The 27787-nt window shown below is 39.1% G+C and overlaps 2 protein-coding genes across 3 annotated transcripts; both read left to right on the top strand.

Moving 5' to 3' along the window:
* The first annotated feature begins 559 nt into the window (after window positions 1-559).
* Window positions 560-15668, top strand: CLUL1 (clusterin like 1). Of its 2 annotated transcripts, none has more exons than XM_057397597.1 (9): window positions 560-760; window positions 1979-2088; window positions 3576-3724; window positions 6229-6396; window positions 8240-8684; window positions 9915-10052; window positions 11913-12127; window positions 13170-13340; window positions 15449-15668. In XM_057397597.1, the coding sequence occupies exons 1-8, from the start codon at window positions 687-689 to the stop codon at window positions 13335-13337; spliced, it is 1467 nt and encodes a 488-aa protein (XP_057253580.1). In that variant the 5' UTR covers window positions 560-686; the 3' UTR covers window positions 13338-13340; window positions 15449-15668. The 2 variants fall into 2 exon arrangements, with proteins under 2 accessions (XP_057253580.1, XP_057253581.1); XM_057397598.1 differs by lacking the exon at window positions 560-760 and adding an exon at window positions 923-1084.
* A 2099-nt stretch (window positions 15669-17767) lies between these two features.
* TYMS (thymidylate synthetase) lies at window positions 17768-26193 on the top strand. Its single transcript, XM_057397599.1, has 7 exons — window positions 17768-18102; window positions 18827-18900; window positions 20111-20285; window positions 22446-22547; window positions 23669-23844; window positions 24684-24755; window positions 25660-26193. The coding sequence occupies exons 1-7, from the start codon at window positions 17952-17954 to the stop codon at window positions 25795-25797; spliced, it is 888 nt and encodes a 295-aa protein (XP_057253582.1). The 5' UTR covers window positions 17768-17951; the 3' UTR covers window positions 25798-26193.
* The last annotated feature ends 1594 nt before the right edge of the window (window positions 26194-27787 follow it).

Raw genomic sequence — 27787 nt, 5'->3', positions numbered from 1 at the left:
TCCACTCCCATCCACCATTTTCAGAAAATGAGAGTGGAACTATCTTAATTTTTAATGCAAATTGAGGATTTGCAGTTCTCATTAGAGCTAACAGGTTCTCCACTCTTCCCGATAACGTGTTTAAAAATAAACCCTTCAAATCTCTTGCCTAAGCAGCATTAATCATGCTAGATCTTAACCACCAATCATCAATTGGCTTTTATGAGCTATGAGGTAAACAAAAAAGAATGGGTTGTTTTAAAACTGCTGTTACAGACCACAGGCTACAGACATCTGCTTTCCCCCATCTCCTCTTTGAATTCAAGGGGATATTATTCTGAACATCACAAGGTGGGATATGATTTGCTAACAATACTTGTCTATATTTTATATCAAGCATCTGTTAGTGTTTAAATATCTCATTTCAAAGCATCTAAAACTTCATGCAGGTCAAATTCCAGGCATATTTTGCACACGTGGATTAACTGAAGAAAATCTTTAAAAGGGCAAACTCCCAAAACATCAGCAAGTATAATGATGTACAGAATGCCAAAATTTGCTTATCTCATTTCAGACTCTAGTCATATGCCAGCTTGCATCTGGATTCCTGATTTTTTTTCCCCTGTATCTTCAGAAGATAAATGAAGAAGGCCATTATGTAATACTGTGCTTTTTATAGCAAACTAAAACTACACTGAAGAGACTCGATGTTGGAAGCTACTTTTAGCCAAACTAATTGCAAGAATTTCACTAAGAACATAAGCTGCAGATGTCTCCCAAGGTAAAAAGCAAAGCAATGGAAGAGCTGGTCAGCGGAACGGCTACCGACTACAGAAAAATAGCAGAACCAAATTACGCTAAATGATGCAATTCTGCCCAACGCTCCCTCTAGTGGTTTTGCCCACAGGCATGAGCATAGAGTCCCATACACTCAGAAGTCCTCCAGCTTAATGACAAAACGTCCGTTTAATAGGATTAAGTACGTTCTCATCAGATAAGTAGAACATGGCAAAATCCCTGACACTCCAGCAATTAGATCAGACACAGCCCGACCCCTTCCTGACGCGGGGAGCAATTTTGCAGAGGAGGTGCTTCAGTATTAATGGTAAATGTACTGGGTTTTTTTTTAACTTTTCTTTGGTGATGGGTCTGTATTTCATTGTAAAGTTAAATGGTCTTTTGCTATAAATGTAAAGATACAATATGCAAGTAATTTACTATGGAAGTAAATCCAGGCTATAAATAAATCCAGGCTCTTAATTTACATTTGCACTTGCAGCTGGTAACTGCATTTCCATGAAGGCTATACTGGTTAACAAAGTTACTTAAATACTGTGTTCACTTAATCAGATGAGAACTATGAAATAGAGTTGCATGGTTTCTAAAAAATAAACCTTTCACTTCTAATTGTTCTTGGGTGGCAAATAAAGCAAAGGGCATTTCTTTCCTTTATTTTGCAGGAATTTCTTCCAGTTGCTGATGTGTTTGCTTACAAAACTGATCTGCCGTTTCTTTGCACACCTATTATTGCATCTGCTACATTAAGTATTATCCTGAAGTATAAGGAATGGAATTGCATGTATGGAGACAAGGAAGGGAAAAACAATCTAGAAATTTGCCTTTTCAAATTTGGCAGTAATATTTAACATGGATGCATTTATAATATGAAATAAGGACAAAGTGTGAGAGCAGTACATAAGGAAGAAAAGGGACAGATGAGATGCATAAGCTTTTGGTTTTATATATATGTCCTGGTTCTGTTACACCATTGTGCAAACTCAGTGGAATTCATCTAGTTAGTCTGAATAGATAACTACAAATGAGGTCAAGCTTCTTACTTATGTGTTTTCACTAACAGTAGCATTTAGGTGCATGTCAGAAATCTCAGAAACCACAGTTAAAGTAAAAATTAATGGTATCTTGTATAATACTCAGTAAACATTTCACCTAAGCATATGAACATCATGAAGATGCTTACATTTAACTGCTTCTTTAACAGAAAGAACATGAAGTCCTCTTGGTTACTTATAATATATGTGCTATGGCTGAATGGTCATCAATGTGCACCGACAAAGCAGGAGGAAATGAATCTTCGAGAAAACCTGAAGCGTATGTATGCTTTTCTTACCAGGGGTGTGCTGGAAGCCCCTGAGCCTAGGTCTCCAGTCTCCTGGTACATTTTGACCTCTGTCAAGAGGACCTGCTTTTATGTATGGAGCTTAGAAGCCATCATAGAGCTGACTACATGCATCCACACACACACAGTGCGGAGATAAGAACAACTAGGATGAGAAAGTAATGGGATTAACAGATAAGCATCCCCTTGCAAAAAAGTATTAAAGCACTTTCATAAGTTATTTGGTCTCTTATAGATCATTAGAATATCAACGCAAAATTCAACAGACCTTGAATTATTTTGTTTGTTTAAATAATCTTTGAAAATGTTTATTGTACAATTAAATAAATCACTGGAAAAGATGGTTATTACAAATAATTGAAGCAAAATTACTTAATTTAGAAAAAACCCAGCTATTCTGCATATAGTCACCTTTAAGCATGGCTTTATTTTGTGGATAAGAATTCCAAGAGGATCAGCAATGAAATATTCCTTTGTTTCAGTCCATATTAACAATATTTCCATAACAAAAAGCTAGGGGAGGGAAAAAAAGTTATAAAGGAAGAAATGACTGGCATGCTTTTGGCAGTCTCAGGGTGTTGGGTTTTTTACTTGTTTTGTATAGCCCCGGTGATATTCAGGGTATTTCTGGAAAGGGAACAGATACAGATGAAAGACAGGTAATCACAAAGAGCTTCAAGGTGCAGCATATGGGCCAATCTGGGCTTTCACCAAAAATCTACAGTCATTACTTCACAAGAAGTCTAGAGACTGTATTCTTATGAAAGCAGCTTGAAGGCACCTGTAATCTACATTTTCTAAATGTAAAGGAAAATTATCACGGCTTTTAGATAAAGATAAGTATAGAATCATAGACTCATAAAACGGTTAAAGTCAGAAAGCACCTTAAGATCATCTAGCTCCAGCCCCCCTGCTATGGTGAGGGACACCTCACACTAGACCATGTCCAACCTAGCCTTGAACACTGCCAGGGATGGAGCATTCACCACTTTCTTGGGCATCCTGTTCCAGCCCCTCACCACCCTCACAATAAAGAACTTCTTCCTTATATATATGTTACGTCATCAGAAAACTGATGAGTAATTCTTGGAGACATCCAAAAGCCAGGATGAGGTCCTAAGCAACCTGATCTAGTTGACCCTGATTTGAGCAGGGGGAGTAGACTCAGTCTCAGGAGTGCCTTCCAGCCGCAGTTGTTCTGGGATTCAGTGATCAGCAGCGGGACAGCTGGATATATAGCTTGAGTTACACACAGCTGATCAGTGGCAAAGGCTCTGGGTCAGCTTCTTATCTGATGGCAACCGTCTTGGCTCTGTGTTATTCAGCGTTCACTATCTAAAGATTTGGCTCTGCAACTGTAGGGAGACACAGAGCTGTTTCATTCTCCATCATCAGTGCATGACAATTTGTGATAGTGTTAAAATCTGATTAAATCACTGTATATTCTGGCTTTTTTTAGTATTATCTGAAGTTGGAGAGAAGTATGTAGATGAAGAGGTAAAGAAAGCTTTGATTGGTATTAAGCAGATGAAAATTATGATGGAAAGAAATGAAGATAAGCACATAGATCTGATGAAAACCTTGAAGAAGAGCAGTGAAGAAAAAAAGGTAACTGAAGCGCATCTGGAATTTTTTTGCTTGTATTTCTGTTAAGTTGTGGCTATTTTTAATCAAAGATGAGCCAGGTTGTATATGGGTTTAGTCTGCCTCCTGGAAGTAGCAGGGCATGCCATTGTGCTTAGGCCAATAAGCAAGCCAGCAGGGATCCTTTGGTGTCTTCCCTTTTTTTGGAAAGAATGTAAACCACAGTGTATGTACACTCTGAGCAGCATACATCTCTTTATGTGGTCACAGATCAATAGGAAATCTGTTTCTGCCCCTTTCTCTCACTAGCTGAAGAAAACTCTCATGGCATCTCCACAGAGGCTCTCACTGCCTGTATCCTGGAAACAGGAGCTGGGCCAACAGACATTCTTTAATAGCCTATCAGGAACCTACATGTTCACGTTTCAGAAGTTAAAACATTAGTTTATATTTGCCAATTTCTTAAGAAAGAGCTTGCCTGCTGCCAGGACCCTGGCAGACTGATGCTTCAACCCTAAGGGAAGCTTTCAGACTGTACTGGAATTAAGCACTGAACAAGAGCACTGCCTGCCTCACTGGTGCCTCTTCCAGATTGTGTGGTTCTTTTGAAAGCTAGAGGTGAAGAGTTTCTGTCTTTCCTCAGAAATACAGCTTTCTAACAAAGTGGAATACCGTTAATTCTTCCCTGTGGCAGAATGTCTAAGCTATTTTTTAAATGAAACAGAAAGAGTGAGCACTAGACAAAATACAGCTGATTTACCACTAGTTAGTGAGTTACCTTCTCCCAGCCCATCCTGGTTGCAAAGTAAAACGCATTATCTGACACAGCCTTCCTTGAGATTTGAGCGCTCTCATTTTATTCAGCAACTGGGAGGTAACCAGCAGCAGCCTAGTCAAGCTGATGGTGACCACCATGTAGAGGTACAGAAGTTCTGCAGTAAAAGGAGATATTAAATGCTGTATGTGGACTCAAACATTACTTTGGAGAGAGAACCTGAGTTTTGTAACATCCGGGTGCCAGAGCTGCTGTAACAGCAATGTGTTACTTCAAGTATTGCACTCAGTGCTTATTTCTAGAAATCCCCTGCTTCACTGAATTCACACCAAGGCAACTGCAAGCAACCATATAAAGGTATTTTGTACAGAAGCTCTGCCCCGCATGTCTTTATACACCTCAGGCCATAAGATACTTCCCAGCTTGCTTTGCAAACTTCAGACCTGACCTTCAGAAAAATACCAAAGCCACAAGTGTTAGTGTGCCCTAGAGAAAGTACAGGGTATCAGGGGAATTTCCAGTGTCCTAGTGCAATGCCTAGGCTCAGAGCCTTGTGCTCAGATGATCCTGAGAAATAGATATTACTGTATGTTTAAAAAAATACAAAGATCCTAAATCTTGCTTTCAGTGAAGCTGAAGGAAAATTCCTTCTTGGCCCACCATGTGGTAGTTTAAGCTATTTGTATTAGCAAGCCAAAAGTGACTGATACAGCTTTCTAACATCTTTAGGAACAGTAGTCCACTCCCATGATCTATGCTGTTGACAGCTCTTACTGGATGATTTCATTTACACAGAACTTACAACTACAGCAAGAGTTCAAAAAACACTGAATAAATGTATTAGAAAGATCAGAAAATAATTAAACATAGACTATGAAGCCCAAAGTTACTGTCTCCACCAAGCACATTCTGAAAGATTTCTCTCTTGTGAGCCTCTTCCCTATTGAAATGCTGCCAAAAAGGAGCAAGACTGACAAATTAAAAGGTTTCTCTCACACTTAGGAACAACTTGGAACACTGTTTGGAACATTTTTAAACTGGTAAAATATGTTGTATTTGCAGAAAGAAATTCATGATGTGCAATCTACTTCAATGGGAAGAACTCTTCTTTCTATTGCTGAGTCATCTAAGCCATGATGTTTCTGAGTTGTTCAGCTTTGTGCTCTACATGACCCAGTAAATAGAAGCAGTGTTCCAAAATGCATCTTGTTTCCCTTCAGTATGGTGCCTCACACCTCCACAAGACCAGGAAGAAATGCCTTCACTACAGTCTTTTGATTAGTATAATCCCAGAGGAAATGCTGTACTTTTACGTATTTCTGATCATAAGAATTTATGTATGACAAGTCCCTAGCCTCATGAAATACCAGTCCCTTAATGAATGGAGCAGGAACAGATGAATACTGCAGATATGATAAGGAGGAAAAATTATATGAATAGAGCACATGACCCTGTGAGAGGTTCAATACTTCTTGAACGGAAAGATGTGTAAAAAGGTTTTTTCTTAACCTCAAAGATCCAGGTAGAGATCCATTTGGTTTTGTAGGCTATGCCCTCCGACATGAAAAAACCCTGTAACAAAAAGGTTTTCAATTTTCAGTTCCCTCCATATGTGACTCAGATGAGAAGACTATCTACCCTTAACAGTTAATGATTAGCAAAACCAGGAACCAGAATGAGTGATCAGCACTGGGATAAGTATTTAGAATATTAATCTGCAAATTGCCCTCAACTGAATCTTTTTCTTACTTAGCAAGCCTTGAGACTTATGGATGAAGTAAAGGAAAGATTAGAAGAAGAAGAAAGACAGTGTCAAGTAACCTTGAAAAATCTATGGGATGAATGCGAATCTTGTTTAGAAAGTACCTGCATGAGATATTATACAACTTGCAAACATGGTTTGTCAACATTTAGAAGAAAGGTAGGAAAAAAATTTGTATCTGGGAAATGTTCCTGGATTTACCTAACAGTTTTAGTGAGAACATGTCTTACTTTCTCAATACCAGTATCTGCCAGTTGTTATGTGGTTACTAATATTAATTTGATTTGGAGGGTCTGGAAATGTTTCATGTTATATGGCAGAGATTACATGCGACTATATTCATTGAACAATGAACCAAAATGAATTTGACTGCACCCTGGTGTGACTTCATGGACATTGATTATTCCCCTGATTCCAAGAGAGTCACATCATATATACAATGTTGTCTCTCACATTAAGACTTGCATTAAGATGCTGAAAAACTGAAAAATGCCACATAAATTCTTTATGGTCCATCTGAAAATCAGCAGAGTTAAAAGTGTGGCTATAGTTAGCAAAATTCCATGGGGAATAAAAATCACCTGCTTATACAACATCATTCTTTCCTGTATTTATTTTATTTTAAATCTTTCCTTTGAGGAACAAAACAGCTTTAAAAGGTTTAACTTTTTATTTAATAAAGCAAACTGTCAACAAAGGAGAGTCCCCTAATTCTACCAGAAAGAAGATACGCTTTCCTGGCTGGCACATTATTATTTCAATATTTAAGAAAATTGTAATCACACTTTTTATTTGGGCATATGCTTGAAGTGCAGCTTAAAAAACGAAACTGTGCAATTACAAAATATAGTAACTTAAAAACTAAACATGGTGTGTTTCAGGAGTGACAAGGGTTAGAGCAAAAGTGTTTAACATTTGTGTGTATTCTTAAAATTATTCAGGTAAAAATGTTGAAGATATTAAATTTAAGACAATTGATGATAGTTTCAGCTTTTTAGATATGTCTCATGGATACCTCAGATGTATCTCTTGGGTCTTTCAAGGGTCTGTGGATGTCAGGTTGAAATCACTGCAGTAAAAGTTATACACTGCACTGTCACTGTCGTTGACCTTCTTGGTAATTTCCTCAGTGAGCTATATGGTTTGTTTGAAGCATTCAAAGTAAAAAACGTGCTGTGACCTAAATTGTTTTGAAAAAAGAGGACAAAGATGGTAGCTGATGACACACAGGCATCAGGGGCAATACTGGCTTACTTAGGCTGTTCCTGCAGCGCCATTTCACAATTCACCTTCCCTCTGAGCTGCACTAGTGGTCAGATCAAGCAGCTGATCCAAGTAAAAAAGAATAAAAAATAAGCATATGTATATCTATATGTGTGTTTGGCAGGGTGCTTCTTAACACTTACCAGTTTTCTAATGCCAGGAAGCGTGGCTCCACAAAACACCATCTGCTCACACAAAGGTAGTACACTGAAGCACAGAGTAGGGAACCAATGGCTGAGACCGAGGAAGTGGGAACTCTATAAAGCAGAGTCGACACTCTGTCTCTTCCATCATCAAACCATGGACTCGGAGCCACTGTTTCATTGAGTGTCAGATTGCACAAGGACATGAGGGTGTTTACAGGTCACAGCAAGAACAATCACCTTCTGTTCCCTAAACTGTGTATAAGTACCACAGAAATGTTTCCAAGATAAAGTCCAAATTGTTTGTTGGAAGAAACCCAAGTGCTGATACTAACTTTGAGCCTCCACAGGTTAAAATACAACTGGGCAATGCTTTTACTCCAGATCTGGTTTGGAGCTAATGATTTAGACTGAATGCACTTTCACTCTCTAGAGTCTAGTGTCATAAATTACTCTGTAGACAATACTGTATTTGCAGTTATTAAGAGGGCATTATTTCTATGGGTATTTGAAGGAGAAAAATTAGAGCCACCTCTCTGAGAGATGAAAAACTGATAAATTGTCGGACAGCTCATCCATCTCCTTCTTATATACAGGTTGAAGATTTCTTGAGGAAAATACCTCCACTCATTTTTCCTTTTCATGAGGATCAAGGAAAAGACATCCAGTTTAATGAAAAGCCTGAGAAAGAGGATACCCAGCTAGTAAAAATGGAAGATTTATTTAGCCAACTGTTATCAGACATGGGCTCCATATTTGACAGAAGTCTGATTTTTTTCAAGCGGATGCAAAAAGAATTTGATCAATCTTTTCAGACGTATTTCATGTCTGAGCTGGACTTGACTGACTCCCCCAGCATGCCAGCTTTACCTGAGGTCACCACCAGAAATGACAGCTTACAGAAAGGCTGGGATATACCTGTCTTCTTACAGGTAGTTTTTGATTTCAGTAAGACGGTGTTTGAAGGTGTCAGCGAGGTGATTACTGAAGTATTTGATGAATACAGAGATAATAGAAGAGATGTGCCAGAACAAGCTAAAGGTAAGTGTTAGAAAATGAAAATCAACTGTCAGTGACACCAAATATCTCAGAATTGCTAAACTATAGCTAATGATTCAGTTTGCTGTATGTTAGTGAGATACTGTATGGAAGATCTGGAGGCTTTCTTGGTTAAACAGGCATGGGTCAAGGATAACTTTATCAGTTAAATGAAAAGGTACAAATCACCTAGAGATCAGAGAAATGTCACATGGGGACTTATAGGTCCTACACAGCCTGATCTTCATGGCAACTCTCAAACTATTTCCAGGAGTCCCTCAGGAGCACTTGAATTCATGATGGATGCAGGTTTTCATAAGGCTGACTGACAGGTCTGACTTCAACACCTGTCAGGATATTATCTGTATTATGTCATTGACATGCCCCAAATTATAAAAAATTAGCATAGGCATATCCCTGCCCTTGCCAAATGACATTAAGCACAGCCAGAGAGCTACAAGCCATGTTCCAGGCTACTGCAACAATGCAGTGTACCAATCAAACACAGACCAGCCATCGGGTTTTCCAGTGACCAGAAAAATTCTCGGCATAACATTGGTTTCAGGTGATAACTCTTACTGGAGTAAAAAACCCATGGTCAACTTTTAGAATACAAATAAGCCTTATTGTTTTTATCTTACTAGTGCAGATAAAACCCAAGCATCATTCAAATACATGCTGGTGCCTGTCTATAAGAAGATCACAGTAAGCATATGGCATAATTGAGTGGCAGGTGACATAACCATTATATGGTGATCAGGAAATATGAAGTTAAGTGATTCAGTGTTTTTTTATTTTTTCCCATGTCATGACCCATGTTACCTCCTAAATAAGCTGTGATACTTGCTCTCATTTATCTGTACATGATTCCGAAACATCCTGACTTCTAAGGGCCAAAAAGATCCCACCAGCACTTGCATGTTGTAGAAATATCATGTAATAATATTAGCAATTGTTTGGCTGTTACTGTGGAATACACTACTATGCCTTTATGAGGGAATATACTATAGTGGCATGAATTCCTTGAAAGAAAGCATGATTTGTATCTTCTCCTGACTTCTATTTTTTAATGTTTTATTGCTTTTGGGGTGAGGGACAGAGGGAAGCATTTAGGCCAGATATTCTGGATAAAGAGCAAGAAATCATATTCTAGTACACAGAGCAGGTGACAAACATGTATTTATCAAGACCCTAAGCTTAATGGCAGTCTAAAAAAACTGTGACTTTTTCTAGATCCTGACAGAAGTGGCATATTCTCAAAAACTGTGCCAGGGCGCCAGAAACCTCTGTGCAGGGAGCTTCGGGAGAACTCCTCTGGATGCCCCCAGTTTCATGAGAGATGCCAGAAATGTCAAGACAACCTTTTGCATGGTAAATAGCTATTTTCTGATTATGTGCTTTTTTCTGTAATGCACTAATCACTGGTTTGTGGATTTTGAGGCTGTCACTCTCTACTGTGCTGTTTCCACATTTTTGGAATGAAATATTCAGTAACTGAGTTTTCAATGTAACTGTGGATACAAGCACTATTCCTCATTCCAGATGAGTTCAACTCCCTTTCCCCACTGTCTCCACAGAGGGTCAGTATAACTCAGTTGTTAACATACCACTGGAGGTCCAGTGTTCTATATCTGTAACAAAACACCTATTTTGTTTGTGCTGCCGTCCTGCAGACAAGCAAGACGCTAGGCATTAACTGATCCTGCCTGGGATCAGCAGAAGTGCGAGCAGTAAGTAAGAAGCCCAGACTCCTGCCACTTGCTTCGCCTGCAGACAGCCAGGCATAACTTCAGGTAGCACTGAGCTACCTCACAAGGAAAGCAAACACTGAAAAGCCTGTAATTATTCTTTGTTGAATTATGTCAGGAATCAGGCCTGACATGAAGGACAGAAAGGGGTCTGCTTGTCAATACATAAGGAGATGGCAAAACTCTTGACATTCACCCTCCATGGGCATATGGAAAAACAATCAGACTGCATCAGCTAGAACGGGTCTCAGGACACCCACAGCAGTTTAAACCATCTGTATTTCCAGAATTATTTATGTCTTAAAAGCCACAGAACATGCTTAAACCCAAACAGCTTCAGAATATCTACAGTATGGCAAATATTAATGATCCAATGACACATTTTGAAAAGAGTATCGGACCACTTCCATCTCACTAAAAATATCTTTTTGTCTTAAACTGAGTATTACAGATAACAGTTTGTATCCGTGGGTACTGTACTATCAGCCTGAAGGTGTCCCTTGATAGTTCTATTTGACAGAGAATAAACTGAATTTTTCCACAGCAATTTGTGTATGTTTCATGTAATATTCTTGTTCTAAATACATATTTCAGTAACGAAAAAAACAGCCATCTTCAGTTCTGAATTCATGGCAGTTGATACTAGTCACAAACTAATGTCTAACTGTTAGATAAATACTGGGCCTTAACATTCGGCAGGAAAACTAATACAGACTGTGGACTTCCCTCTTATAACCTATATAATAGAATCATAGAATAGTTTGGGTTGGAAGGGACCTTTGAAGTTAGTTAGGTAGCCCAATCCCCCTGCAATAAGCAGAGACATCTTCAATGAGACCACATTGCTCAGAAGCCTGTCCAACATAGCCTTGAATGTTACAAGGAACGGGGCATCTACCACCTCTCTGGGCAAACTGGTTGCCTTCGTGGGTTGTGAGTGCACACTGCCAGGTCATGCCCAGATTTTCATCCACTGGTGTCCCCAGGTCCTTCTCCACAGGGCTGCTCTCCTTCCCTTCATCTCCCAGCCTGTACTGATACCAGGGGTTTGCCCAACCCAGGGGCTTGTCTTTGCACTTGGCCTTTTGGAAGGCCTTGTAACTTTTTAAAATATGAGCATTTAAAAGCAAAATATAATGTATAAGGAGATTATGAAGTTGTTATATGCAAAATCTACAAGTTCTTATTTAACATAATAGAAAATATATTGCCATGAAATATAAAATAAGCTAAAAGTACTTGGTAAGTTATTGTACTACGACAAATATGATAATTAATCCATTTAGTCATTATGAGCTTAAACTAAATCTACCAGAAGAGGTCAGCAAGAATTACTCTTTTTTTCTTTAGCATTATTTAAACACCAAGCCAAAACATGCCCCTTGCCAGACTTTTTACAGTATTCTACATTTCAGGTAGAAAAGATGAAGTACAAGATTTACTAGTTTCATATAAGCTTCATGCTGGCTGTCTTTTCTAACAGATTGCCCAAACATTCCCGAACTGCATATAAAGTTTGATGAAGCTTTTAAGCTGGTTAATCTCTCAGGGGAGCAGTACGAGCAGATTCTCCAGGTGGTTCAGCATCATACAGAAGACACTTCCTACTTGCTGAACAAAATGAAAGAAAGATTTGGGTGGGTGTCTGAGTTATCCAATATGACCATCGGACCAGAAAATGTTTTCAATATAGTTAAGGTAAGGGCTGTCTTCCAAACAGTGCTATCTTTGGTCTAAGGTTTGCTCATACACATGTTCCTGGGGACTGTGGATGTCTGTACATGTATAATGTTTGGTTTCAACAACACAAAGTTCCTACTCATCTTGAATCTGAAACTCCAGAGATTAGAACTGTTTTCCTCTAAATCTTTTTAGTCTGATGGATGGCTGACAGGCTAACTTGAATCACTGTCTGATAAGAGTAAATTGACACTAGCAGCTTTGATTGGCCTCAGATTACCTTCACAGATAAAATTCACTGTACCAGTTAGTAACACATCCTTATTAGATCACTGAACACCTACCTAGATGTCTATGTCTGCACTTACATATCCAAAAGCTCAAAGAAGGCAAATGTTATGCACATTATTGCAGTGGAAGCTGCATATCTTTAAAAGCATTAGTCAATATTCCAATAAATAACTTTATCTCTCACACTAGAATATATTCAAAGTAAATTAAATCTGGTTTCTTGGGCAAGAGACAAATCCTACCCTCCCTTCCAACTCAGAAATTCAAGGTACTACTATTACTACAAGAACTTTATACAAAATGATTGTGCAATCCACCAAAAAAGCTCAAAATCAGGAACAAGGTAGCAGGCAATATTTAAGCACACTGTCCCACCTGAGGCTATGCGCTCCAGAAAAATAAAGCTACTAAGTCTGGTTTACAAAAACACACAGAAATTAGTAACTTCAAGCACACAAACTCTGTCTTGACAGTAGTGGGACGACTCACACAAGTTTTCATTAGGAGAGTAGAAGTTCTTTATAGGTTTAACATGCAGTTCTTTAATATGGTCTCACAGTGCCATGTCAGCTCTTCCAACCACCTACAGTAAGCTTTGGCATAAATGCAGACACCCACTGTCTTTACAGAAGAAAGTAAGGAAAGTAGATAAGCTTAAAATATTCCTTTAATTTTCTCTTATTAAAGACAGTAGGCACAGAGGGTATAAACAAAACTAAAAGCACACAATAATTTGTAGCGTCTAAAGTACTGATTCGTTCTCTTCTAGGTGGTACCTGGGGATCCCTCTAGTAAAAATGAAACTGTGGTAGACGTGAATATCCTGACTTCACCTACTTTCACCATTAAAGTTCCTCCCAACTTAGACCCAAAAAGTGCTGAATTCATTGAATACATAGCTGGGAAAGCACTGCAACTATATAAGCAGAATTTTTAAGTGGTAAGTTCATTCTTCCTCTTTTCATAGAAAATTCTTTACGTTTCAATACCCTTTAGTTGGAACAGGATTCAGTCATGTAATATACAAGACCATCTCCTCTGCTGATTGAGACAAACACAAGTGCAGGAAAAAAAAACAAATGCTCAATGTTCTAGGCTGTGAAACACAGACATGACAGTATTAAAAGACTTATTTAGCTGTGAAAAATTCGATCTTGAAGTAACATCTGGGATCAGGCAATGTGATCATAAATATTCCTTCAGAATAGAATTGCCTCAGAACCACAGTCGAGAGCCTTGGCATGTCTCTGTGCTCATCATGTTTCTGTGCTCATCCATCATGAACGAATTGGAATTACCACTATTATGTTTTTTATTTTTGGTGGTGTTTAAGAACATGTTTAAGAGCATGTTCCACATTATTTTGATGATAAAGCAGTGCAAAATTAGAATCGGCATGAGAATTTACGAGAACATTTTCCCATTAGCTGCACTCTGCTTAGATTAGTGGTGTTAATAGAGTCTGCAGTTTGACTCACAGGCACAGAGACAGATTCTTCTCATGGCCTACTAACCATTTTTGTAGAAAGGGCCCACAGAGGGCTTTCTCCATGCTTGACAGATTTCTGGATGGAGATGGAAGAACCAGACTGAGAGGCGGGAGAAAATGGTGGTTCATATTCTCTAATCTCACAGAGAATCTCCAGGAAATACAGGGTGGTTACAGGTGGCATCACATTGCTGTGATGCTAGCCAGTCATCCAGGGAAACCAAGGGGGCTCTAGGATGTGCAGGTCTGGTGGCCTCTAACTCTCACAGTTGGCTCTCCCAGGGGCCAGAGCCACAAGACATACGAGACCTACAAGAAAATCACTGCAGCGTCCCCCTAATCTGAGTAGCACTAGCTTCGGACACAGCTCCTCTTTAGGTCACGGGTGTCTGATATCCTCATCTCAACAAATAAAGCGTGACCTGAATGCACACAGAAGTCTCAGGAAGGCCCTATAAAGGATTCAACACTAACAAAGTAGATGAAGAAAATTTTAGCATTTTCATAGAATCATAGAATAGCTTGGTTTGGAAGGGACCTTAAAGCTCATCCAGTTCCAACCCCCCTGCCACAGGCAGGGTCACCTTCCACTAGAGCAGGTTGCTCAAAGCCCAGTCCACCCTGGCCTTGAACACTTCCAGGGATGGGGCAGCCACAGCTTCTCTGTGCCTCACAACCCTCATAGTGAAGAACTGCTTCTTAATATCCAATCTCACTCTACCCTCTTTCAGTTTAAAGCCATTCTCCCTTGCCCAGTCATTAAATGCTCTTGTAAGAAGTTTCTCCAAATTTCTTGTAGGCCCCCTTTTTTAATATTATTTTACATTTACTCTGATTATTTATTTGAGGTCAGACTCATAATTTTTAAACAGATGAAAGAAATCATTTCCACCAGAGAGGCTGAGGTGGGTTGCACAATTTAGACAGAATATAATAAGCTTCACCAGGAACCTGGTGAATATTTACCTGCTTAGGTAAATATTGATGAAATTACGTTTATATTGTATTTAAAATATATATGTATTTATATATATATTTATATCTACATATCAAAATAATCATCACAGTTTCCCTAGTTTTTCTTCAAAATCCTCTGTAATTTATACGCAGTTATTGACGATATATACTCTTTTAGATAATACAAGACTAATCTTTAAGGCCAAACAATACGATATTAAGTTCCTTAGTCTGATTATGATTTTTGGCCTAAATCTTAGTCTGATTTTCCTGGGTAATGTATCTCATGTAGCCATTCCATACCTGAGAAAAGTAAGTGACATTAATTTCCAAATCACAATACCATTTTACATTCAGTTCGCACGACAGATTTAGGGTACATGAAAGTGTGATGAAAGTAGAGTTAATACTCTACAAGGAAAGGGAAAGATCTTTAAGAAGGGAAAAGGAAAAAAACCAAACTGTTTCAGTCTGTTGTTTTGTTTTTTTTTTGTGTTGTGCTTCATAGCAGGGCACTTATACATTCCACATATACTTATTTTTCTACCTTGTTTTCTGTCCAAATACAAAATACTGAATATTTTTCTTCTTTTTTATTTTAGGAAAAGATGTGTGAAATCTTTCTTCCTGTAATCCAGTATATATTCCAGAGGTGGAATATCCCTAAGCTCAATATACAGCTAACTGTTAAATGACTGTGGTTAAAATAGTTGTATATCAATAAAATTTTGCTGAGTAAATATTGTGACATATGAGCTAGCAACTGAAAACTGTAGAAACTTTTAAACTAAAAATGAAATCAATTTTAATGTTCATTTATTTTAAAAAAGATTTTATGTTGCAAATTGGGCAATTTTTGATAACCAGATATGGCTCTGGTTATGCAAATATTTAAGAAAATAATCAGCTATAAACACACAAGTAATACTATTTGCATAATTAACTCCAAGCACATTCTTAAGCCTTTTCAAGATTGGTCCCTACAGATGTTACACATTCAGCTAAGTCTGAATCAGCCACATTTCCATATACAAGTACCATATCATTTTCCAATGAAAATGTTCCATTTCTTTTTCCATTTGCTTTTGATGTTTATCACATACATTAAACGACTTTTCTGAATATGCAGTAATGAGCAAATCTTCTGCCTTTGGAATTTCTTATTTGTAGTTCACCTCTGGAATCAACTTTTAAATTAATTAACAGGGAAGCCTTTATCAGAAAATGTTTATTCTTTCCTAAATTATACATATTAACTTTCAATGGTATCTGCAAATCACAATAAAGGTTGAGAACTGATACATCTCTCAGAAGCAGAACAGCAGGTAATTCAGTTTCATTTGCTGTGCCTGGCATTTCAAAGTATTTTTTGCACACAGTTATATTCATAATTTCCAACTGTATCTCTGCTAAATAAATTGTATTAATTTCAAAGTGTACAAACCATCTATATTAGCTGTGAGTATAGAAAAATAACTGTACCCTAATTATATCACACCTTTTACTTCTATACATGCAAGTGAGGATACAGATTTATATAAGAAAGAGGCCATTTCATTGTTTTAATTAGTGGGAAAGATGTTTTCCTGCCTGCTGTAAGGGAATGTAACTTTTCCTAACCCACAGTCCTCTGTTCCATTCAACCTCCACTATATATGCCTGTATTACAGGCTCCTAATGATAGATTAGCAGTCATAACTCTTGCAACCACACCAGATGTCAGATAGGCTTTATCTGAGAGATAAGTGACTCCTAAAAATGCCTGACTTCTAAGATATAGTAACAGATAAATATTCAGAGAAGAGTCAGTTTGTTTCCACTAACAAAGAGAGTATACCTAGAAAATTTTCAGATGACACCAGAGTGGGAACAGTTGCAGTCAGTGTTGAAGACATGTCAGGACTCAAAATGACACTGAGAAATGGGAGAGAAGCTGAAATCGACAAGATGAAACTCAATAAAAGCAAGTGCTGACTAGTACCCTTAGTGAGGAAGCCAATGTGTAAATAAAATATGAAGCAGTCTGCAGCTGACAAGGCATGGCACAAAAGGATCTCATCTTTAAAAGAGCAGGTCACGGTAACACTGCTGCAACAAAGAAGGTGAGCCTGTGTGTAAAGGTGAGCCATGGCACTGCAGGAGCACCACACCAAAGATGAGGGAGGCTCGCATTAGACTGCATTCCGGGCTTCTGCATTTCAGGATATCCTGGCTGCAGGGATCCCTCTCAAGACATATGTGGTGTGCTAGGCCCAGCCACAGTCTTTGCCCTTTTTCAGCTCTGAAACAGGATGATTGAGGTTGCAGAGATAAGAAGGAAGATCACAGAATCATAGAATGATTGAATGGTTAGAGTTGGAAGGGGCCTTAAAGACCATTTAGTGCCAACCCCCTTGCTGTGGTTAGGGACACCTCCCACTGGACCAGGTTGCTCCAAGCTCCGTCCAGCCTGGCCTTGAATGCTGCCAGGGATGGGGCAGTCACAACTTCTCCGGGCAATCTGTGCCGGTGTCTCAGCACCCTCACTGTGAAGAATTTCTTCCCAATAATCTAATCTGAATCTCCCCTCTGTTTAAAGCCATTCCCTCTTGTCCTATCACTACATGCCCTTGTAAAAGTCCCTCTCCAGCAAAGTTTAAAAATGACAACAGTACTTTCCAGCACGAAAGAGGCTGGGGGGGGGGGAGGTGGGCAGATGAGTTGCCCTTGGCAGCAAGAGTCAGTCAGTATGGAGTGGAGCATGGATTTAGGTTAGGGGATCGGGCCACCCCTCCGTCAGGGGGACAAGCCCCATAGGGTGCCGCAGAGGGTGGCTGTGGAGGATTTCCAGCACCAGGCCAGGAAGCTCACAAGCGCAACGCAGGACCAGGCATACGCCACCCGCTCCCCGCTGCTTTGAGGAACGGGACTGTCGCAGCCAGCAGGGAAGAGGGCGGGAGGGAGGCGGTGGCTTCCCCCGCTCTGCCCGCCCTATTTTCGCTGCTTGGCGGGAAAGGCAGGTAGTTGGCGGGTTCGCAGGAGAAGCGCCTGGCGGGAGCAGGACAGCAGGGCAGCCGGAGCACATCCCAGCCAGGAGGGAACCTCTCGGGGTGTTTCTCGGCCGATATGCCTGCCGAGGGGGAGCTGCCGGAGGTCGGTGAGCTGCAGTACTTGCGGCAGGTCCGGCACATCCTCCAGCACGGCCACCGGAAGGAGGATCGCACTGGCACCGGCACCATCTCCATCTTCGGCATGCAGGCGCGGTACAGCCTGAGAGGTCGGCACCGCTGGGACCCGCGGGGCGCCCCGACCCCCATCCTCCGCGGCTCCGCCGGGCGGGACGCCATCTTCTCCCCAGGGCTGTTCCCCCACTCGCCCGCGGAGGGCGATGCTTTCCCCCGTTCGGGGCCTGGGCTCGGACACGCTGCAGGGGCTGTAGCGGGGTTTCAGCCCCCCGTCCTGTCAGCTATTTCTCCCTCTCCCCGCTGCCAGCCTGCGGCAACTCCTACCCCTCTTCCCCCTTCGCCTAACGGCCTGGCTTGGCCAGGCCCTGCCCCGCCCCGCCCCATAGACGTTACCTGGTGAGCAAACGGGTTAGATCTTGGGAGAGCCTGACCTGGTACTTCCTACCGTTAAAACATACTAGGAAGGATGGTTGTGATTTGCCAACAATTTTATCTTAAGCTCCCGTTTCCCTTGTGAATGCCTACTCGTACATCCTCATGCTGCACCGTGGCGCCCTCTCGGTAGAGTTCATTCAAGTCTCCACGGATAATTCATCTTCCCCTATTGTCCAGGAAAGTGATCAGGCTCTTGCCTTCCTTGCTGTGAATATGGGAATTACACAGTCTTTTCCAGCTTCTTTCTTTATATCCAAAACTCTGCATGTCAGGTGGTGGCATTACCCTCTATGTGGATAAAAACCAAAGGCTGTTCACCCTTCCTTATGAATGGCTGCTTACCTTTGACACTCCGTTTACACTCCGACAACTGTTTTTCAGATCAGTTTCCACTGCTGACAACAAAGAGGGTATTCTGGAAAGGAGTGCTGGAGGAGCTCCTGTGGTTCATCAAGGTTCAGTATTGGGATGGCTCTGTGGGTGGTGTGCCTGAGTGGTATTAACAGAATGGACTAGTGTGAATTAAGGAATTTGGGGTAACTGCAGATGTTTCCATTTATACAACAGAGCAGAAATGCAGCCAAATAATATTTTGACTACACGTGGTAGTCCATTATCTTCAAAACATTCTGTGAATTTTAGTGGAGACTATTGCATTGTTACCAGTCAGGAGAGTTTTTCTGCTATTTCTTTTTAAGGGAAGTAATGTGAAATAGAGAGTTCTTTTGCTGATCTGACTATATCCCACAGTTACAGAACCTTGTACAGTCTTTTATTAGTGTTTGAATAAGAAATAATAATATGAAGTAGACTGTAGGCAGCTTAATGATCTGCTTTTTAATACCGAGATACCTTGTATTGATTTGAACAGAAATAAGCAGTGCAGAACCAAAGGTGAAACATAAGACTGATTTAAACACTAGGCTTTTTAGTAGCAAACCCCCGAGATCTAATAGAGCTAATAGCTGTATTTAGAGTATTAAAATTCAATGGTAGATAACACATTATGAGGTAAGTGTTCCTTTTATATGTAGTGGCGTTATGCAGGTACAGGAAAATCTGTTAAACCATTCACTAGACTGCAGGACTCATATACACATTCATGTTCTTAAAAATATAAAAGACTAGACACTCCCCAAAACGGAACGCTTTCTTGTGTTGGATTTTTGAGTGTGCTGACTTGGACACACTGACTTGGAGTGTTGCAGAAGCCAGTGAAATTACTCAGGGTCATTTTGTTGTTTTTGTCATTTTTGTCATTTTAACAAAGGGATTTTTAAGACCTTAAGCTCATTGTAGATATCTTGGCAAAGGCAACATTGAGGCCATAAAGTTTTTTGTCTTTTTTCATCCATCTGTAAAGTAAAATTTTGTTGTCTGCAAATGTGCATTATAAGTTGACCTTTAGGCTGTACTGTTTGTGCATTCACAAAATTAGAAGAATCCCAAGTTGAACATAAGCATGGCACTTCAAACTTTATCCTAGTATGTTGCTCCTAAATTTTATTCTATCGTGCAGTATCCTCATCCTGTGCATAAATCAGACTGTTCATCCTTTATAAGCAGAGAAGTACTGTAGACCAGCAAAGCTGAATACAGATGTTTCAGGTCATGTCCTTTGTGTTGGAATTAGCAGATAGACTTCTTACTGTCTGTGTTTTGTAGGGCTCTACAAATGCCAAAGAGCTCTCTGCAAAAGGTGTGAAGATTTGGGACGCTAATGGGTCACGTGAGTTCCTGGATAAGCAGGGTTTCAGCACCAGAGAGGAGGGGGATTTGGGACCAGTTTATGGTTTCCAGTGGAGGCACTTTGGAGCAGAATACAAAGATATGCACACAGGTAATTACATACAAATAAAGTCTTGATTGCTTAGTGAGACAACTGTGACACATCAGTTCCAGAGGCCTCGGTGGAGTGGACTGTGGTTAAAGGGACTGTTCACAGTGTGAATTGATAGCCAGAATAAATACTGTTGGAGAAGGGTAATTTATTTTTTATTTTTTTTAATTCAGTCTAGCTGTCCTGAAAGATGTAGCTTTGTATATCGTAGTTTGGAATTTATGGCACAGATCAGTCACAAGGCATACATTACTTCTTTTACTTCAGTCTAGAGCATGTATGGTCACTGGTAGCTGGAAGGATGTGTGTCTATTGCAGTCGAGAGATGTGAGCTAGCTCTGTTTGATAGCAGTGGAACGCAGGCTGCCATCTCTGAATACCAATGCAGGGTCTGAATTTCCATGATAAATTGTGCTGGCAAGAACTGACATTTGTGCACTACATTCATTGAAGACTGTGAAAGAAAGATTTTTCCATTCTGCAGCTGGAACAAACTAGGATGTATCCATAGCTGATGATGCTGTGGACAGAATAGCTGTAGCAAGTTATGATGTGAGCAGTACCTATTAGTATTATTTTCAGTAGAAGTGGCTCATTAAACTTACTCTGAAGTGTCTTGACTCTTTTCTAACTCACTGAAGGAGTGGACATACGAAATGTTTAGAGGACTGCTGTTAAAAAAAAAAAAAAGTCAAAAATAAATGTTCGCTATTTGGTTGGTGTGATTTTTAACTGAGATTAGCAACATGCTTAGTTATATTTTTTCTGTTGGGTTTTCCGTATAGTCTCAAAGTTCACATAGGTTACAGATGTTAGACTTACTGGCATGTTGACTGCTGCCAGAATACAGTTCTGTACTAACACAAATGATGCAAATTGTGAACTGACACATCTAACAAAGTTACTAAAACGTTTCACATTCCCAAACATAAAAGGTCTGAGGCATAACATAATTTGGAAAAAATGAACAACATAAATTCCTGTAGGTTTCATTACTAATAGATTTCGTTCGGTTGCATTACCAGTGGTTAGGTAATTAGCTTCAGAAGCCAACATAACCATTTGACAAGGCTTCTGGCACAGTATTGCTGGCAGAAAAGTTCCCTGAGATGCTAATTGAGTATTAGCATCCTTTGTTGCAGCTTGGGTCTTCCTGTGACTTATTTGGTGTTGCTTTGCTATAGGAGTTATTAGAAAAAGTTAGTTACAAGCCATGCTGATTCACTGGCATGACTCAGAACAATGAGTAACAACTAATGACTGTTATTCTGGAATCCATTCTAAGGTTCAGTTAATTCCAGTGAGTTTGTTATATAACTGGTATTGAACCTAAAAATCAGACTGCGAACGTCATCAGGTGAAGTGTAATATCCTGTGCTATATGTGATTAAAGTTCCCTTCTGGCACTAAATGCCATGGAAATTTAGTTTTCACACATGACCTTGTAAGTGCTAGATGAAGGTGTTTATTCATCTGCCAAGAACTTCCTCCTTTTGAGCATGGAAAGGATGCCAGCACCCCATGTTAATGGTCTGGGCATATTGTTTTGGTTTTTACTTTTTGAAAGAAAGAGCACTGTAGCAGACACGTTTAAAATCTAGGAAGACATCTTAATCCAGAAATGCATTGAGCAAATCAGTTTAAATACTATGAATAACTAAGTAGTAATACCTTGCCCATTCCAATACAGCTTTTGTCCTATCTAGGTAACAAGTCAGCATGAATGATAAAGTAAAATACTTCGTCCAGCTAATTTTTTTGTATTGCAGCTTTTGTCTCCTGGGATGTAGCGTTTATGCAGACTTCTTATTTGGTCTTACAAAATGTCAAGTTATTGAGGCTTGGAATAAAATGTTTTAAATAGGAATGGTCCTATTTTGGAGAGTGCTAAAGGTACTCAAAACACACAAAAGAAATGGGGAACATACAAAAATACCATCATGAAAATTTCACAAGCCTTAGAGTATGCTAAGGAAGGCCAAGAATAGCTTACATTTGGAGGGTGCCAACTGATAAATTCAATCACTTTCAAAGTTACAGTAAAATCTTCAGAGGTTGTTGTTTGGGTATCACTTTTCAGTGGGATATGGGCTGGGCTTTAAAACCAAAAATGTGACTTGAATCTCTCTGGCTTAGATCTTACTTGGTATCTTTCTTCAGATTACTCCAACCAAGGAGTTGATCAATTGCAAAAAGTGATTGAAATGATCAAAACCAATCCAGATGACAGAAGAATCATTATGTGTGCTTGGAATCCCAAAGGTATTGAACAGCAGACATTTAAGTAAATGCAGTTGCACATTATCTTGCTTTATGCTAAACTATGTTCTAATCCTGTGTCAACAGTCAGTTCCAGTTGGTGTCCTTGCTTACTCTCAAAACTTTTGGACCATTACTTCAAAGTTTTTCTCCTCACATGAAAGTGAGGGATATACCAGGCTACCAGCATCTTGGACATACAGTCTCTGTTTAAAGACAACAATTATTATTTTAAAAAGGTTTAAAAAAACAAAACCAAAAAACAATATACCAGAGCAGTGTCTGTTTTTTAGCCATATAATAAATTGTAAACTTAACAAAAACCTTAGAAGTAGAAAACTATTATTTGTGTTTCAATCATCTCCTTGAAAATAGGTTGTCTAGGTAGCCATTCACTGTATTTCTTCTAAATAAGAGCTACTGCCAAATAATGTTTAACAGCAGCAGCAGTAGATCTATGCACAAAAAAAAAAATCATCCAGAGGCAGAGCAGACTCGTGTCTCTGAAAAGGGATGCCACATATCATTGCTGTGATTTTTAAGGTTAAATATTGTCAGATATAAGGAGATAGCTGGATAAAAGTTTTTCTTACTAAGCTATAATTGTAATATTTTCACTTATAAGTGTGGCTAAACACACAAAAGATCTTTTGTTTTCTGATTATTATTTTTATATTGATCATTACTTTTATGTCTCAACAAGTGGTAAAGGCACATGGCAATAGGAAGAGAGTAAGATGAAGCAGTTGGAAGTTGCTTTAGGGTATGTGCTTAATTTTACCCTCAGTGTCCTCCATTAGGGAAATCACCTGTCTCACTGAGGTGAGTGAAACTAAACTGCTGTGCAGCATTATGGCATAAATCTGCTCTGTGGAATATCTGTTTATGACTTTTCTGGGCATATAGCCCAGGAGACAGTGTGTCATGACCCGGACTTAATTGCTTAGGAAGCAGGTGATTTTAAACAAGAGAAGAAGCAACAAAATGATAGTGCAGTTGGATTTTTGCTCTACTGTCGCATAAAGTGCTTTTTCAGGTTTTGCATCTCCTACATTTATAACACTAATGCTGTTACAATATTTTTTTTTTTATTTTTACTCTTCTTCCTGTACTGCAATTGCTAGATATTTCTCTGATGGCTTTGCCTCCATGCCATGCCCTTTGCCAGTTCTATGTTCTCAATGGTGAATTGTCGTGCCAACTCTACCAGAGGTCTGGAGATATGGGACTAGGAGTGCCTTTCAATATTGCCAGCTATTCACTGCTTACTTATATGATTGCCCATGTCACAGGGCTAAAGGTATGCTATTTAATCATTTTACTTAATCTTGTCTGAGAAGTGGGGGACTTAAGGCTCTTCATGCCATCCATGTCCAAGAAAACTAGAATAAACATACTGTTCAAAATCTTGCTAAAATATGTGTAAGAGAGGGCCTCATGAATTTAATGTGAGTTGTCTCGGATTTGTACAGGTGGTTAAGATTGGTAATGTAAGAATTCGTGAATTCACATCAAGCAGACAGAAGATCCTCCATGTCTTTCTAACTCAATGTCAAAACTGACCTGTTCCACTAGTATACCTCTTTTAGAAATCTGAACTGAGCACTTGTCCTTATGAGATAGTAACATGTGAGTGATTAAATTTTGTAGCATGTGTTTTTTATTGGAATCAAACAGTAGCTCAGTGATTGCTGTCAAGGTTCCAGTTTGGATATGCTGCCCATTTAACTTCCAGCTATAATTTCAGCTAAGTATTTTTTGCATTTTCTACTGTATATGATTATGTAGAGTGGTAGTATATGCTCAGATATCTATTGTCCTGACTCCAGAGCTGTATTTTGTAATTTGGAGGAATAATTTAAATGCACCACAGTCTTGTATAAGTGAAACCCCCTTTTCTTTAGAGCATGTAAAATAGATAAACTAGTAGAAATTTCATGACATTTTTCATCAATTATGCATTAATCTGGGAAGATAGTGTCCTTCAAAGCTTGCAAGGTTATCTTGATAATTCAGTACAGAAGCTGCAATTCCACATTAGATGTAGGATGCTAAGAATCAATACTGTGAGCACTGTAATGTTTTTCTTTCTTGAAACCTGACTATTTGAAAAACACATGTATTCTCCTTTCTCTTCAGCCTGGAGAGTTTATACACACATTAGGAGATGCGCACATATATCTGAATCATGTGGAACCTCTGAAAGTTCAAGTAAGTACTTAATCTGTATTCTTGTATCTTTCTGTCTTCCACAATGGTTATCCAATACAAAGTTATCTTGATACATATCTTATATAAATATTACTTTTGCAAATGTTTGTCAGGCTTTTCTTCTTATTTCTAGCCTAATAGTTGCAACACCTTAACCTCTGTTCAACTTGGGTTGCAAGCAGAAATACAATACAAACATGACTGAAATGTACATCAGTGTACTATTCTAGAACCAAATTAGAGATCCAGAGTTTGTACCCCTACTTTTGACTTCATCGTTCCAAAACCTTACAAAACCACTCTGCCTAACACAGATAAGCACAAAATAAAATGTCTTTGTAGTATATCAGAAAAGGATAACTTATCGATTCACAGAGTTAACCAGTATTAGTATTTGGCTGAATAAGGCTACATTTTCTTCACAAAGTAATCTGTTGCATTAGGAGCAAATCAGATTTGGCTCACACTGAATGTCCTCACCATTCTTGTGGTTCAAAACCACCCAGAGAACTACTTGCTGGTTCAGACCTGAATGTTCCTTTAGGAAACTGCAGCACATCTGATACACATCTGGGTCAGAATTTCCTGGGAATTTAGTTTCCTCTGGAAGGAATCTAATCTGTAACCACCAGAATTGCTCTGCAAACTGAATATGCTTGCATTTGGATGATTAGGGAATCCTCTTTAAAATTATGCTACTGCTACTGCTCCCTATCAAAATACTAAAGTAGATTCTATTTAGCTGTTGCTGTGGGTTTTCTTTTTTTGAGTATAAATCTTCTTGGGAAGGAGGGAAAATCTACGTAGTGTAATCTGACTTGAGAGATTATTGAGATCTAGTGTATAACATAAAATCTCTGCCTTCAAGTATTGGTTTTATACAGTAAGCTTGCTTTTATTTCAGCTTCAGAGGGAGCCAAGACCTTTCCCCAAACTCAGAATTCTTCGTAAGGTTGAAGACATCAGTGACTTTAAGGCAGAAGACTTTCAGATTGACGATTATAATCCTCATCCACCTATTAAAATGGAGATGGCTGTTTAATGCTATAAACCAGCTTCTATTAATGTGAAAATGTACCTAAGCTATTTACCTTTCTCTGTTTTTAAAGTTATAGGGTTTTTATATACTTCAAAAGATACATATTTTATTACTGAAAAAGAAACAGAGTTCTGCCTTCAGTACCAAGCTGTAGTTGTACAGAACAGATGATTATTTATTCCTGCTGTACATTTTCAAGTTGCTAGTGAGATCATCTTCTACACATTATTTCAGTTACCAGTGGCCACCTCTGTTGCCATTCAGTTACTGTGTGTGAGTAGCATTTACGTGCTTTATTTAGTACTGAAAATGAGAACTTTTACATATGATTCCTTCAAGGTTGTGTAAGTGTTGAAATATGTTCTAAAGAGTGTATCTTTAATAAAGCTTAAAAATCTTCTGGAGGGATGATGCATACTTAATATAATGTTTGTTTATAGCAGTTGTAAATGGGATGCATACTTAATATAATGTTTGTTTATAGCAGTAGTAAATAAGAGTTGGAAAGCAAAGGTAAATGCTGTTTTACTTTAGGATCTTAGAGGGTGAGAGCTAGCAGGGGAAAAGAAACTTAAAACTGCACATGGTCTTCATAGGTGAATCAGCAGGAAGAGGAAAGATGTTAATGGAGCCTTGCCTGAAATGCAATCTGCATAACATCTCTCTATCAACTTTTTTTTTAATCATTATTTCCTAACCCTACATGAATGATGAATCTGCTGTAAATCAAACAGACCTGTGGTTAAACAGCGGTTATCAAGTAGTGTTAGTAACAGTCTGCCAACATTTAAAACCAGATCCCACAAACTTATGGACTAATTTTGTAGCCTGGAGCAGTACAAGTTAGAGATAGTAGTATTTGTAGGATTGGAGCCTATTAATTAAATCTTGCCAGAATTCAGTTTTCATCTCTCCTTATCCTTGCAACTTCCCCAGTAACTTCAGTCCGTATAAAATTCCTCTCCCGGAATTCAGTTGTGAATAGATCTACGGTTAATATTGACACATAGCATATTCAATACGTATTTGAACACATGGAGAAATGCATGGGTTTTTTTTATTAATTTTGAAGTCAGTAAACTGGTATAACTGAACAAGATGTCCCAGCAGCTGTCTGTCCCATGCACGCACCAGCTGATGACTTAAAGAGCTCTACAGGTGGCATTAGAAGTCAGTTCCTTAGCAGCTCTGCCTATCCATAGCATTTCAAGTCCTTGCTGTTTGTCCTGCTGACTGCTACTCATTCTCTCTCATGATTTGGCCTTGAAGAGTTTCCTCCTCTGAATGCATCCTTTTAGCATTTCCCGACTTCCCAAGGGCAGTTCAATAGACTTGGAGATAGCATAGAAATTTCTTACCACTATGCTCAAATATCAGCTCCCTCTATGATCTACTTTCTTAGACAAGCATTCCTAACCCACATTATTTCTGACATGATAAGTTGCAAAATTTGCCTTACTTCCATACCAGAAAGAATATTAGTTATCTGGTTATGATAGATGAGGGGTCAGAAAAGAAAGAACTGTTTCTGAATTTTGAGATGAACACCCACCTGATGAGCCATTAAATTCAATAGTCTCTTAATTAATCTGATTTGGTGAGCTTGCTACCGTAGTGACTGCCATCTGTGAAGTGTGAACGTGGAATGCAGCCCAGGTTTCAAATACCTTTATCAAACCCACAAACTGTTCACTTTCACCTGCTTGAAGTTTAATCCACACGTCTAACTTTCCTTTGTAGCCCACAGGTAGGTGGGCTTATAGGTTAAGACAAATGCATATGGTGACCACCATGTAGCAACACCTTTTTTAAAACAAAAAAAAAAAAAAAAAAATCACCATAGTAATTTGCTACAGGAGTATTTTGTGTAACTAATCTGCTTTCGAGGCTTTCAAATACTGGGATATAATCAAATATTACCAAGTGCTGGACTGATTCACAGAGAGCCCCAAGTCCATACTAGAGAAAGACAGTGCTCAAAACCAAGGCATCC

The sequence above is a fragment of the Pezoporus wallicus genome, unplaced genomic scaffold (assembly GCF_028554395.1).
Source record: "Pezoporus wallicus isolate ANWC-B61680 ecotype Strahan unplaced genomic scaffold, APGP_CSIRO_Pwel_v1 contig_227, whole genome shotgun sequence".
NCBI classification, from domain to species: Eukaryota; Metazoa; Chordata; class Aves; order Psittaciformes; family Psittacidae; genus Pezoporus; species Pezoporus wallicus.
This window is presented reverse-complemented; position numbering and strand designations above follow the sequence as displayed.

Coding starts and splice junctions, on each gene's coding strand:
- TYMS (XM_057397599.1), top strand. CDS start 17,952: ATGCCTGCCGAGGGGGAGCTGCCGGAGGTCGGTGAGCTGCAGTACTTG. Junction 22,548..23,668: donor GTGTGCTTGGAATCCCAAAG/GTATTGAACAGC, acceptor TGCAATTGCTAG/ATATTTCTCTGATGGCTTTG. Junction 24,756..25,659: donor TGGAACCTCTGAAAGTTCAA/GTAAGTACTTAA, acceptor CTTTTATTTCAG/CTTCAGAGGGAGCCAAGACC.
- CLUL1 (XM_057397597.1), top strand. CDS start 687: ATGTTGGAAGCTACTTTTAGCCAAACTAATTGCAAGAATTTCACTAAG. Junction 2,089..3,575: donor TCTTCGAGAAAACCTGAAGC/GTATGTATGCTT, acceptor GGCTTTTTTTAG/TATTATCTGAAGTTGGAGAG. Junction 3,725..6,228: donor AGAGCAGTGAAGAAAAAAAG/GTAACTGAAGCG, acceptor TTTCTTACTTAG/CAAGCCTTGAGACTTATGGA.